The sequence below is a fragment of the Sinocyclocheilus rhinocerous genome, unplaced genomic scaffold (assembly GCF_001515625.1).
Source record: "Sinocyclocheilus rhinocerous isolate Xijiao unplaced genomic scaffold, SAMN03320098_v1.1 scaffold126, whole genome shotgun sequence".
Classification (NCBI taxonomy): Eukaryota; Metazoa; Chordata; class Actinopteri; order Cypriniformes; family Cyprinidae; genus Sinocyclocheilus; species Sinocyclocheilus rhinocerous.
In genome coordinates, this window is record NW_015662929.1 from 155,851 (window position 1) to 170,212 (window position 14,362).

At 36.3% G+C, this 14,362-nt stretch overlaps 2 protein-coding genes across 2 annotated transcripts in view; both read right to left on the reverse strand.

The window, feature by feature from the left end:
• Window positions 1-2,250: 2,250 nt before the first annotated feature.
• Window positions 2,251-14,362, reverse strand: part of LOC107728425 (anoctamin-5-like) — a 43,185-nt gene continuing 31,073 nt past the window's right edge. Inside the window, exons 15-22 of the mRNA XM_016538586.1 lie at window positions 12,636-12,864; window positions 12,087-12,256; window positions 11,321-11,418; window positions 9,122-9,252; window positions 7,178-7,383; window positions 6,683-6,885; window positions 6,479-6,584; window positions 2,251-3,465 (exon numbers count right to left, since the gene is read on the reverse strand). Of these exons, the coding sequence (XP_016394072.1) occupies window positions 3,229-3,465; window positions 6,479-6,584; window positions 6,683-6,885; window positions 7,178-7,383; window positions 9,122-9,252; window positions 11,321-11,418; window positions 12,087-12,256; window positions 12,636-12,864 (1,380 nt within the window). The 3' untranslated portion in view covers window positions 2,251-3,228. The remainder of the gene's footprint in view (window positions 3,466-6,478; window positions 6,585-6,682; window positions 6,886-7,177; window positions 7,384-9,121; window positions 9,253-11,320; window positions 11,419-12,086; window positions 12,257-12,635; window positions 12,865-14,362) is intronic.
• On the reverse strand, window positions 10,149-11,182 carry LOC107728424 (anoctamin-5-like). The gene is made up of 2 exons (XM_016538585.1): window positions 10,775-11,182; window positions 10,149-10,395 (listed from the first exon to the last, which is right to left on the reverse strand). The coding sequence occupies exons 1-2, from the start codon at window positions 10,926-10,928 to the stop codon at window positions 10,196-10,198; spliced, it is 354 nt and encodes a 117-aa protein (XP_016394071.1). The 5' UTR covers window positions 10,929-11,182; the 3' UTR covers window positions 10,149-10,195.

Genomic DNA, 14,362 nt, shown 5'->3' on the forward strand with positions numbered 1-14,362 from the left:
TACTGGGTTAATCTTTTTCACGTTTCCTTGGTTGGTAGATGCACCGGGGACCTGATTATAGCACTTAAAACCTGGAAAAGTCAGATTTTCATGATATGTCACCTTTAAGGGTAGGGCATGAAAAATGACTCTTGTGTTTTGTAATAGGAATAATGACCACAAGCGGGCGCTCAAAGACAGGTCGGCACATGCAGGAGTCAATGTCGTTTGCTTGCCCGGATCTGTTAAATTATTGATAAATATCTCAACGTTGCAATTCGTGCAAATATGTCTTTGTGTGAAATTCGCATGCTTTTCTGTTTCAGCTTTTTATGTAAAATAATGTTGATTAATTTGTGGGCCAAATTAATCGTATACTACTAACAATATCAATGTCTGTATACTGTATTAAATGTTTAATGTATAAATAGTGTACACTGGAAAAAAGGTTACTTTTAGATATTTATTTGCTACAGCCAAATTTATTAGTTTGGTCAAACCTTAATTTTTTTTTTGTTTCATATTAATAAATAAAAACATTTATTTTTGCAGACACAAACATTCACACAAAGTAAAAAGATTACTTAAAGACCACAGTATTTATTCAATACATTTTTACACAGATGCCAAACTATTCCTTAATGTAGGTTAATATAATATATATTTTTGGCTTTTTATAACTTAATGTCACCATAAACGAAAGCTAAATTAGCTTAAAATGGAAGTAGAATTTTCGCAATTTTTAAATCAATGTTTAATTTAGTCTGCAGGAACGACAAAGGGTTCAAGGTGTTGCCTTGGCCTCCGAATTCATCAGATCTCAATCTGATTGAGCATCTCTGGAATGTGCTGGACCAACAAACCCGATCCAGGGAGGCCCACAACTTACAGGACTTGTCTTAAAGGATCTGCTGCTAATGTCTCGGTGTCTTGAGGAGTCCATGCCTCAATGAATCAGAGCTGTTCTAGCAGCACAAGGGAAACCTACATAACAATACAAAGGTGGTTTTAATGCTGTGAAAGTAATGTCATAAATCACATTAAAATCGCATGTGCAGTACTGACCCATCAGTCTTATGGACTAACTATGAAGCATACGTTGTCATATATATATATATATATGAAATATAATTGTCCTACCCTCTCTCAAAGCCCCTGAAATTTTTACATAAGAATTCAAAGCAACGTCCACAACAATTAAAGACCACAGAGTCTCTGGTGGATTCCATAGTTTATTTGGATGACAATAGTTTGCCTAAAGAATGAAAAACGGAGTACATTTCTTGTACATTAGCAGAACAGAAAAAACACACTCAGATTCATATCCACATCCAAAATAACCATGCATAAAAACAGGCAAAAATCAACTTCAAACAGTGTTCGTAAAGAAAAACACAGATAAAGGTTAAGGCATAACCGTTGATCATTCGATCACCCAGAACAGCTCTATAACTTCAACTTCTAGCTGATGTGTCAAAAAGGTCAGGTAATGTTTGACTGATAAATAAATGGCTTTTCACCTCATAGCACAGCTCGCAGATTGTCAGCTACATAAATCAACAGTCAAATATTTTATGAATAACAGTTCTACAACTGACAAAACAGTGACTAAATTCTTCATATTTAAACCAGAGACTGAAAACAAAACATTTACAGAAAAACTTCATGATTTCCAAATTAAATATTCAAGTCACAAATAACAGCAAAACGCACATGCTAAGATTTGTCATCATCATTAGTAAATAGACATGTCAAACTGCCAGCTGTTCATGGTCCTCGTTATAATTATTTGATTTGAAGTTTCTTAAGCTTTTAGTCCAATGCCAAACGAATGATCAGACTGGCATATTATAAATACAAGGGTTGTTTGTCACACATCTTGCTTCAATAACACTGAGATAAATTACTCCTCATTAAGTGCTTTGTGCAAAACAAACTCAAAGTGACGCCGTCCTTCTGACCAGGACAACACAGTAAATGAATTGTAAAGGAAACACAAATAAACACTCAGCATGGATTTAGCATTTTGATAAAGGCACATTAAAAAGATATTAGCTTTGCCTTTCAAATCACCAGAGCAACTTTGGCTTTGAGAAGAGTTTGTTTCCTGTCCATCAATGTAAAGCTTTGAAGTGCAGATTACCTTTAACTATGAACACAGAGTGATAACTGCTTTATAAATAGTGCGAGTGAAGATTCAACGCCTCCGTCACCAAAACAGCACAGCAAGAGTGTAGTGTGCATATTTACTCATTTTTAGCATAGAACCTCTTTTTTTGCATACAATTTCCAGCAAATAAAATAAATCTAGTATTATAGGATGCTTTAAAAAAGGTGCTGCATCAAGCTATGACATAATACTGCAAAATAATGTGAGTGGCAGTTTGTCAAATATTGTACAATTTTGATCATAAAAGAAAATACACTAAATTAAAAAAAACAAAAACAAAAAAAACACGCCAGTGTGTAATAATAATTATAAAATTCTTTGTACATGAATTCTGAACATACAGTAAATAGAAGTGTTTAATATTTAAAATGTAAAGGATCCATGCATATGTCTATGATGTTAAGGCATTTTAATCTTTGGTAGCTTAAAGGCATTCTAAGCAATAAAGTTTGTCGCTGAGTTCTTGTATTTTGACGCTGTGTGAAGGAGACACTAGTCTATGCTGGAATTCAGAGTGAATCACACAAATCCTGAAATGTCCAGTTTATATTTGACCCAGTTTGGTTTTGGGCTGAAATCTAACATTTCAACTGCCAGACTTTCACACAGTGCGTCACACAGACCATAAACAGTCTGTCCTGTATGTTTGTAGTGGCTTACAGAGACATCAACAGAAAACATTGACGAGGAAAGCGTGAGAAAACCTACAGTAATTGTTCCTGAAGAGTGAAAGTGCCAATCTGCATAGACAGAAACTGAGTTACAGCTCATGTGGCTTTAGGTATATCTAAACACATGTAAAAGATATTATACTTCATCTCTCTTATTCTATTAGACGAACTTTCCCCTTATGTAGGCATCTCTTTGAGGTCACAATGAGGGCTCTGGGAGACGTAATATGGGAGTGATTTGTCGAGGAATATCCCAAACAGTGGATGTGGTGTGAAAAGATTATCGAACATAATCAGTGAGATATGAGGAACCAGTGGCGTGTGATTTTGTGATGAGACCGAGAGGACTGGTTTGAGACATGGGCTGAGTGAAAGCTTTCAGGTGTTAGAGTCAAGGTCAGGCCTGTGTTAGCTCAGACAGTCTGAAAACACCTCCAGCTTCACTGACGTGGCGGCTGTGGCGGGACACGTGCACGGCTCGATGTTCGGACCGTTCTGGCTGAGCTGGATTTTGAGTTTTTCCAGCTCGTAGTCGTGCAGGTACTCCTGGATGAGGTAGTGCTCGCGCTTTGTACGGGCTTTCACGTCTGACGGCACGTCGGGGATCAACCACGCCACAAAGAACTTCACCACAAACACCACATGCTGGAGAGAAGAAGAGTATTAATGCAGTTTACTATTATTTCAGTACTGATGACATACATTTATTAGCCATGTCAAATCAACAATCAAATTATTATAAGCTGATACATTCATAGAATGAATGAAGCAACGTGTCAGGATGTAATATTTAATTTTAGATTAAATATTACATCCTGTAATAATTTTAGATTTAATTAATATTTTATCACATTATTTTTTTTTTAATAATTAGACTAAATTGCTATTAATTTGACAGCAGGTAACTGCCTAATGAGACCAAGCATTTTTGCTGTGACGGAATTAGAAACCAAACAGTTCAATCTCAGTGGACCCTTTCATAATGAGTGAGAACATTTGATGTACAATCAAGAAGCATCTTTGCATCATGTTGGTAGATATTTTTTATAAACAGCTGCAGTCTACTAATGAATGGCAGGATTGTATTTCACATTTCTAGTGCAAACGTTTCTCTGTAAAAACCTGTGATGCTCAGAGTGTGAATATCTGTGGTGTGAATGTCTGTCTGTGAAATATATGTTGTTTTGATTCATCGTGGTGCAAATGGACCTTAACAAATAGTTACCTGACTTTATCATTACACTTAACAATGTTACAATTAGCATATTTAAAAACTTAGCTGGTTCAGCCTTGTGGAAAAGAACTGCTCAACGTAAGTGCGCAAGTGTTCAAATGTACTGAATGTGCACTTGTAGTGTACTTCAAACAACTACTTGCAGATAATATAATATTAATAAAATTAAAGACCACTTAAGTGTACTTAACAATGACTGTCTCTTAACACACTCAATTTCAATTTTAAATTAAGTTCAATTTTAAAACATTCACTTTGTAAAAGTAATTTATCATGCTTTCAGGAACACTTATTTTGTCATGTTGATAAAGCACACGTGAACTTGATTTTAATTTTAACTGTAGTGTGTTATTTGATTACATTTAAAGTTACCATATTTTAAATGTACTAAATTAGAACTAGCATTACAAATGTGTAATTACAAATAAGTTTAAATATATGACATAAAAAGTCAACAGAAATGATATTTAAGTATGTTTTGGTTCACCATAAAGGCTCGTCAGTATATTCAACCATATTTCAAAGACAATAGAAGTGAAAATACATATAAAGATGTCTGCCATACTTAAGAGGGTCAAGTTCAGCTAAATGCATTTATTTTAAATTTAAACCATAATTACATTTATGCAATTAACATGCAGATATGTGTCTGGAAACATTACATTCAGTTTATTATTCTAACCCTAAGTTATTTTTTTCCATGATAAGTACTCTTTTTAGAAGTATGCAAAAGTGTAGTTATTTGTGACACAGGAAAGAAGACAATTTAAGAGCTCATACCTCCATAATGATGATAAAGGCTAATTTGGCAGCGAGAATGTGCCAGAACTGCATGGTATGAGTGTACTGTTTCTCGTGTCCTGGAGGGTAGCGGTAGTCACGGTACCTACAGCATCCACACAGCATTCATGTTTATGACACGCTTCTCAGCGTTAGCACAAATCTATCAATAACTCCTGGATGAGGTAGTGCTCGCGCTTTGTACGGGCTTTCACGTCTGACGGCACGTCGGGGATCAACCACGCCACAAAGAACTTCACCACAAACACCACATGCTGGAGAGAAGAAGAGTATTAATGCAGTTTACTATTATTTCAGTACTGATGACATACATTTATTAGCCATGTCAAATCAACAATCAAATTATTATAAGCTGATACATTCATAGAATGAATGAAGCAACGTGTCAGGATGTAATATTTAATTTTAGATTAAATATTACATCCTGTAATAATTTTAGATTTAATTAATATTTTATCACATTATTTTTTTTTTAATAATTAGACTAAATTGCTATTAATTTGACAGCAGGTAACTGCCTAATGAGACCAAGCATTTTTGCTGTGACGGAATTAGAAACCAAACAGTTCAATCTCAGTGGACCCTTTCATAATGAGTGAGAACATTTGATGTACAATCAAGAAGCATCTTTGCATCATGTTGGTAGATATTTTTTATAAACAGCTGCAGTCTACTAATGAATGGCAGGATTGTATTTCACATTTCTAGTGCAAACGTTTCTCTGTAAAAACCTGTGATGCTCAGAGTGTGAATATCTGTGGTGTGAATGTCTGTCTGTGAAATATATGTTGTTTTGATTCATCGTGGTGCAAATGGACCTTAACAAATAGTTACCTGACTTTATCATTACACTTAACAATGTTACAATTAGCATATTTAAAAACTTAGCTGGTTCAGCCTTGTGGAAAAGAACTGCTCAACGTAAGTGCGCAAGTGTTCAAATGTACTGAATGTGCACTTGTAGTGTACTTCAAACAACTACTTGCAGATAATATAATATTAATAAAATTAAAGACCACTTAAGTGTACTTAACAATGACTGTCTCTTAACACACTCAATTTCAATTTTAAATTAAGTTCAATTTTAAAACATTCACTTTGTAAAAGTAATTTATCATGCTTTCAGGAACACTTATTTTGTCATGTTGATAAAGCACACGTGAACTTGATTTTAATTTTAACTGTAGTGTGTTATTTGATTACATTTAAAGTTACCATATTTTAAATGTACTAAATTAGAACTAGCATTACAAATGTGTAATTACAAATAAGTTTAAATATATGACATAAAAAGTCAACAGAAATGATATTTAAGTATGTTTTGGTTCACCATAAAGGCTCGTCAGTATATTCAACCATATTTCAAAGACAATAGAAGTGAAAATACATATAAAGATGTCTGCCATACTTAAGAGGGTCAAGTTCAGCTAAATGCATTTATTTTAAATTTAAACCATAATTACATTTATGCAATTAACATGCAGATATGTGTCTGGAAACATTACATTCAGTTTATTATTCTAACCCTAAGTTATTTTTTTCCATGATAAGTACTCTTTTTAGAAGTATGCAAAAGTGTAGTTATTTGTGACACAGGAAAGAAGACAATTTAAGAGCTCATACCTCCATAATGATGATAAAGGCTAATTTGGCAGCGAGAATGTGCCAGAACTGCATGGTATGAGTGTACTGTTTCTCGTGTCCTGGAGGGTAGCGGTAGTCACGGTACCTACAGCATCCACACAGCATTCATGTTTATGACACGCTTCTCAGCGTTAGCACAAATCTATCAATAAAGAGATACAGCACAAGCATACACAACAGTACCTGCAGGTGGTGATGTTGGAGCTGTAGAACCAATCCGGGTTCTCGCCCTCCTCTGGACGGTTTTCCACTGGGATCTCGGAGATGTTGAAGATGGAAAGGCTGTTGCTGATGTATCCTTCCATCGTGCTCTCAGAACCCAGGTGATACGCGTACTTATACACCAGCCGAGGGATCATGTCAGACGTGAATGAGACAATGAAAGCCTGAAGGACAAATAAATGACATTTAATGCCGTTACATGACCTACTTTGATATTTCTGTTCACGGTATGCTTCATTACCAGTTTATAAGCAAATGAAAGTTGACGACAGGCTATATGCAAATAATATAATCAAGATGTAGGTGTACCAATGATTCCTTTTAGCTGGCTCTTGTTAATGAATCAGTCAAAATGACTCACTGATCCATCAGTTTGAATCGTTCAACCAACTCTGATGTAGTCAAAGTGGATCCTGACTCATTATGACTTTTGAGTTTAATCTCATACAGACTCACATTCGTGACCACTGAGAAAACGGCAATCATGTTGAGGATCTCGTCCCACGCGCCGATGCTGTGCGCTTTGGCTGCCACGGGCCGGCGGAACTGAGTGGTGAATTTCCAGGCGTCCACTCGCACTTCCAAGATATTATTCATCAGAGCCAGCAGAGGAGCCAGTGGGAAAGAAGCCACAAACAGGGTGATGAAGCCAAACTGGATAACTGCAAAACAAAGACGAGATGAAATGTTTCTCCACATAAAGATGAGCTACAGTGCCATCTGTCTGTTATTGGAGTTATTGGAGGCTGAAAGTTTGTTCATATAGAAGTTTGCAGGTGTACGAAGCCCCAGACATGACAAGCGGGAAAGAAAAAAATTATATCATGGCCACAAATTTACAATATGTTCCCATGACTTATTAATACACCAGCACGATTTACTAATTCATTCCCTTGTTTTAAGTAAATCATGCACACGTTTCACTAATTCGTTACCTCATTTCAGTGAATTTGTGCATATGTTTACTAGTCTCAGCCTCAGACGTCACGCCCACCGACTGTAGGCTGAACGTCTGACGTATATGACACACAAAATTGGAAACACTTTCAAAGTCATCATCTGATTGGTTGAATTCTACAGGATTTCCGGGAGACGTGTGTGTCGTGTTCTGGAAACAAAGAGGCTGTAATTGGCTATTCACAAATCATACAACGAACAGAACCGATTAGTACATCGTGCACATGATGTACTTAAAATAAGGTAACAAATTAGTAAGTCATGCTCACGATTTCCTTAAAAGGAGGTGATGAATCAGTAAGTCGTGGGAACTAATTGTTAATTCGTGGCCATGATATAATTTTTTTTTTTCCTGCATGTCATGTCTGGGGCTCCGTATTGGTGAGTTAAAGTAAATCACTGTAAGGGAAGCTACTTTGAAACTGTAGTCATTACAAGCTATTTATGATTTAAAGTAGTTAAGCTACATTAAAAATTATTTTTATGAAGTAATTAGCAACCCTAAAAGTTTTACAAGATTAACAACTAAGATTAAACAAAATTAACAAAATGCCAATTGATCAGCTGACATCTTTCCAAAAAACGTTCAATAGACAAAAAGTCCATAAAACTTTGAAAACTAAGACCAGTGCATGCCACTGCAAAGACAGCAAGTTCATCCCTCACAGCCTTTTCTTCTATGGCATCGACCCAGACCTAAGTCTAGACCAGATCATAACTTACTTCAAAATCTGAGCAGTATTAATTGGGCACAAACACAACAAGGATCTCAATTAGGGTGACAGATTAAAATTTGAACCAGAGCTTTCAATTGAAAAAAAAAATTTCAAAATGAAAAAAAAAAATTTGCACAATATTTCCTGAGAAAAGCCCTTGAATGAAGCGGATGTAAAGGGTTTGTACAGTCAGCCATTTTTTTAATTGCAAAATAATAAGCCCTGATAGGGTGATCAGTAGTGCTGTGTTCAAAATATCGATACGACGATGTATCGTCAGATTCGTCACAGAGATTTGACGATACGAGTATCGATACAGCTGGCCCTGTATCGATATTGTGGCACGTGTGCAGCAGTGGACCATGCTTAATTTTTTTTACAATTTTACAACGTTTAAAATTGAGTAGAACGTATCGTATCGTGACTTTGCTGGTGATACACAGCCCTAGTGATCAGGACCCCAGCACAAAGCCGGCTCATTACACAGCAACATGTAACAAGTAAATGGGCATGAAATATTGATTTGACCTGAAATTATTAGCTTTCCTGTAGAAACCACAAAAAGATCAAGTACAAAGTATTCCAGAGAGCCGTGTAATAATTTAAAATACTATATTGATTTTAATATTTATATATACTACCTGTTATATATCATATGTTATATATTCTATGATGATGTAGTTAAATATTTTTCAGCACAGATGTACTGTAGCTGCCGGACACTCACCCATCTCCAGGTACTCGTAGAAGAGGCCGAGCTGACTGAAGGTCTGCAGGTCATGATCCTGCTCCCAGCGGCTGTACAGACTCTCCGGATGATTACGAGCGCTTCTGCTCACCCACCAGTTACACAGCCAGCTACACACAGACATAGAGATATATAAAACACCACCCACTAACAATACATACACAACACATGAACATGCACAGGAACACATCTTAAGTGGATCTGAATCATTAATATTCTCGGGTTTACTATCATCAAAACAGGCACAACATTAAGAATATACCCTGGTCATGCAACAGATAACGAGAGTCTTATGTGATTACGTCATGTCATGTGGACTTACGGGACGAGAGCTTCCTGTATGTTCCCCCACACCTGTTTACCCACCATCACGATCGCTAACTGAGTGGTTAACTCGATCAAACAGCCGCCTGGCTCGCACTGCAACCACAATTGTGATGTTCAGAAATAAACAATACTTAGAGGTGCTGTATGTAGGATTGACACCGAGTGGTTGAACTAGGTATTGCAGTCCAAATTCAACATATTGGAGAGGGTTTTTTTCACCCGGCCCCTCCTCCTCAGACTTGACGCACACGCAGGTTGCCAGATTGACGACACCAACAGGAACGAGCGCACTTGACGATGAATGAAATACGCTGTGTTTTCCGCCAACTGGCAACCCGGAAATACAATTGGGTAAACCCGCAGTGGGCGGAGTCACACAGACCAAAACAAAGACAGACATTCCGACACAGAACACACATTTTCAAAGGAGAATAACTGACTGTAGCATTGTTTTTCAGATAAACAAGTATGTTAACTTAGCATGTTTCTTAAATATCTGCAAACATATTATGGTATTTTTATGCTTTAGTAGAGTCAAAAACTTACATACAGCACCTTTAAAACTGATCTACTAATGAGTATAATATTAAACGATGATATACATTTTCCTTAATGTATTTACTATTATCCTTAAACTCTATACTCAATTAATATAAATTAGAGAACCATTGGCACTAACAATGGTTTAAACAGTAAAATAATGGCATGGGGAAAAACTGTAAAACTTTAATCAGGCTCATGGGATCTCGGGTCTACCTCTTCATTTCTCCACTTGCCGAACATGTAGGCATAGTCTCCAGGGTAACCCACAAACTTGCCCTTGAAAAAGGCGACGTAGAAGCAAGAGGAATAGTAGTTGACAAACTGGAAGAGGAACATCTTCACCGTTAGCTTGTTCTCGTACTCCACATGGGTTTTGGGAACCTCTGTGGACAGAAGAAGAAGTGAATAAAAATCAGTGCACAAAAATCCTTACATTATGGAAATACTTTATTAATTGAACAATATACAATTGTTTCTCTTTTTGTTTATTACAAGATATAGAACACAAAATGAATCGACTGGAACAAATCAGAATGATCCATTCACAAATCGGAAATTAGAAAGTGCCAAGGTCAAATAAACGCAATGAATTAAATAAAAGAATAGTTTTAAAATAAAACAACAACAATAATAATAACCTTATGTCGTTTTTTTTTAGTTATTGTATTTATTGAAGTTACATCACTTTAAATTTAAAATATTTTTAAAGGTTTTAGGTGGGAAAAAGAGGCTGGGAGTCCCATATACTTGCTAAAGACTCACCCATATCAGTGATCTTTATGGCTACGCGCTCATACAGGAAGTTGAGAATCATGATGATGACAAAGTTGATGCAGGAAGCCGTGACGGATGTGGCGAACTGCGGCGTGATGAGGGTTCCCACCACATCCAGCTTATTGGTGGGGCTGTCCTTCATGATGCTGGCAAACGCCGCAAACACCGCCAGACGGTACGCAATCACACCGATTATACAGGCGATAATCAGAGAGATCTAGGTTTTGGAGTGAGAGAGGTACACATCATACACACACACACACACAACAACTCACTCACCGCAATTAGTATTACTACTCAATTATCCATGCAAAAATATTGTTAAAAAAGAAAAACAAAACTATGAACATGCAGTGCTTACTAGAACACGTCAAAACAGTAAAATGCTACATGATGCTGGTAAAAACATGCATCCTCAGGCAAAATGTTCTTGGGTTTACTATCATCAAAACAGGCACAACATTAAGAATATACCCTGGTCATGCAACAGATAACGAGAGTCTTGTGTGATTACGTCATGTCATGTGGACTTACGGGACGAGAGCTTCCTGTATGTTCCCCCACACCTGTTTACCCACCATCACGATCACTAACTGAGTGGTTAACTCGATCAAACAGCCGCCTGGCTCGCACTGCAAACACAATTGTGATGTTCAGAAATAAACAATACTTAGAGGTGCTGTATGTAGGATTGACACCGAGTGGTTGAACTAGGTATTGCAGTCCAAATTCAACATATTGGAGAGGGTTTTTTTCACCCGGCCCCTCCTCCTCAGACTTGACGCACACGCAGGTTGCCAGATTGACGACACCAACAGGAACGAGCGCACTTGACGATGAATGAAATGATATACGCTGTGTTTTCCGCCAACTGGCAACCCGGAAATACAATTGGGTAAACCCGCAGTGGGCGGAGTCACACAGACCAAAACAAAGACAGACATTCCGACACAGAACACACATTTTCAAAGGAGAATAACTGACTGTAGCATTGTTTTTCAGATAAACAAGTATGTTAACTTAGCATGTTTCTTAAATATCTGCAAACATATTATGGTATTTTTATGCTTTAGTAGAGTCAAAAACTTACATACAGCACCTTTAAAACTGATCTACTAATGAGTATAATATTAAACGATGATATACATTTTCCTTAATGTATTTACTATTATCCTTAAACTCTATACTCAATTAATATAAATTAGAGAACCATTGGCACTAACAATGGTTTAAACAGTAAAATAATGGCATGGGGAAAAACTGTAAAACTTTAATCAGGCTCATGGGATCTCGGGTCTACCTCTTCATTTCTCCACTTGCCGAACATGTAGGCATAGTCTCCAGGGTAACCCACAAACTTGCCCTTGAAAAAGGCGACGTAGAAGCAAGAGGAATAGTAGTTGACAAACTGGAAGAGGAACATCTTCACCGTTAGCTTGTTCTCGTACTCCACATGGGTTTTGGGAACCTCTGTGGACAGAAGAAGAAGTGAATAAAAATCAGCGCACAAAAATCCTTACATTATGGAAATACTTTATTAATTGAACAATATACAATTGTTTCTCTTTTTGTTTATTACAAGATATAGAACACAAAATGAATCGACTGGAACAAATCAGAATGATCCATTCACAAATCGGAAATTAGAAAGTGCCAAGGTCAAATAAACGCAATGAATTAAATAAAAGAATAGTTTTAAAATAAAACAACAACAATAATAATAACCTTATGTCGTTTTTTTTTAGTTATTGTATTTATTGAAGTTACATCACTTTAAATTTAAAATATTTTTAAAGGTTTTAGGTGGGAAAAAGAGGCTGGGAGTCCCATATACTTGCTAAAGACTCACCCATATCAGTGATCTTTATGGCTACGCGCTCATACAGGAAGTTGAGAATCATGATGATGACAAAGTTGATGCAGGAAGCCGTGACGGATGTGGCGAACTGCGGCGTGATGAGGGTTCCCACCACATCCAGCTTATTGGTGGGGCTGTCCTTCATGATGCTGGCAAACGCCGCAAACACCGCCAGACGGTACGCAATCACACCGATTATACAGGCGATAATCAGAGAGATCTAGGTTTTGGAGTGAGAGAGGTACACATCATACACACACACACACACAACAACTCACTCACCGCAATTAGTATTACTACTCAATTATCCATGCAAAAATATTGTTAAAAAAGAAAAACAAAACTATGAACATGCAGTGCTTACTAGAACACGTCAAAACAGTAAAATGCTACATGATGCTGGTAAAAACATGCATCCTCAGGCAAAATGTTCTACAGCAAACATCAGATACTGATTTAACTTACTTACTTACTGATGTGTGATTCGGTGTCCATACAGTCCAGCAACTTATTAACATTCAATATTAAGTCTTACGCAGATTATGCAATAATCTATCTGCTATACAGTATAATATATGTGTATATTAGCTCTGTTCCAAAACTATAGGTGCGTCCCAATTCACATACTTGTGCACTATTCTATGTCATTTATTTAGTATGAATAGTGTGTATACATTAAATTATCAAAAAGAAAAAGTGCATTTCAAATTCCTGGAACATACACTTAAATAACCAAAAAAAAAAAAAAAATGTGTACACTTGGACACTTCATGCACTCAACTGTCACAGCTTTACTTACATAATGGAGGGGTGACAAAATAACCTTATATAATTCAAACACTAGATACATAGTGTACAGTGTGTAATTTGGGACACAATTATTATTAGAATCTATACTACCAATATAGGCAGCATCCAAACTACAGTGGAACCTCTTAAGTTCCTAATTTGGAACACTGCACAAAGGCAGCCAATAAATACAACATAATATATAATTTAATACCCAACATTATACAAAAAGCGCTCCTCACGCAAAGTTTGCAGGAGATTTGATTTACATCTGATTTCAAATGTATTTGATATTAGCATATTGCTAAGCTAACTACTCTAATAAGCTTGAAAGTACATAGCAAGCGCAAATATTAAGTAAACAGTCTACAGCTACATCATTTTCTAGATATATTTCGGTATTAAATAGCATACTTGTATGTGATGTCTTAAACTGTCATATGCAGGCTGCTCACTAGCCGTTGGAACAGAGCTAATATATTCAGTGGGGTTCAAAAATCTGAGACCACTAGTGAAAATGCTTCTGTATATTCTGTAATGAGTGAAGGGTTTTATTTAAAAAAGTATTTGGTGTCTCCCTTTTGCTTTAATGACTCAAGCTAAACAAAACCTCAAGTTATCCAGCATGACTTTAAAATGCTTCAAAGTTCCAAAGAGCATTAAACACATTTGCTTATTTGATTATTGAAGAAAGGTGCAGATTCTTAAATATTTCTTGTTCAATGTGATAACATGTCTTATGTTTAAAAACTGAATACATCCAAATTTCCAAGTTAAATTCAATTTTGAATCCCAGTTTTTCAATGTTGTTTAGGACTTTTGGACCCCACTGTATTTTTGTTCATCACTGACACTATGTGCTAATATAAAATTATAACAATTTGACATAATTTGACATAATAATTTGACATAATTTGACATAATTTGTT

What these genes read in the sequence shown, in the direction of transcription:
- LOC107728424 (XM_016538585.1), bottom strand. Translation starts at nt 10,928, where the DNA reads ATGAAGGACAGCCCCACCAATAAGCTGGATGTGGTGGGAACCCTCATC. An exon ending in CATAAAGATCACTGATATGG is followed by an intron (nt 10,396 to 10,774) that starts GTGAGTCTTTAG and finishes TTCTGTCCACAG; the next exon opens with AGGTTCCCAAAACCCATGTG.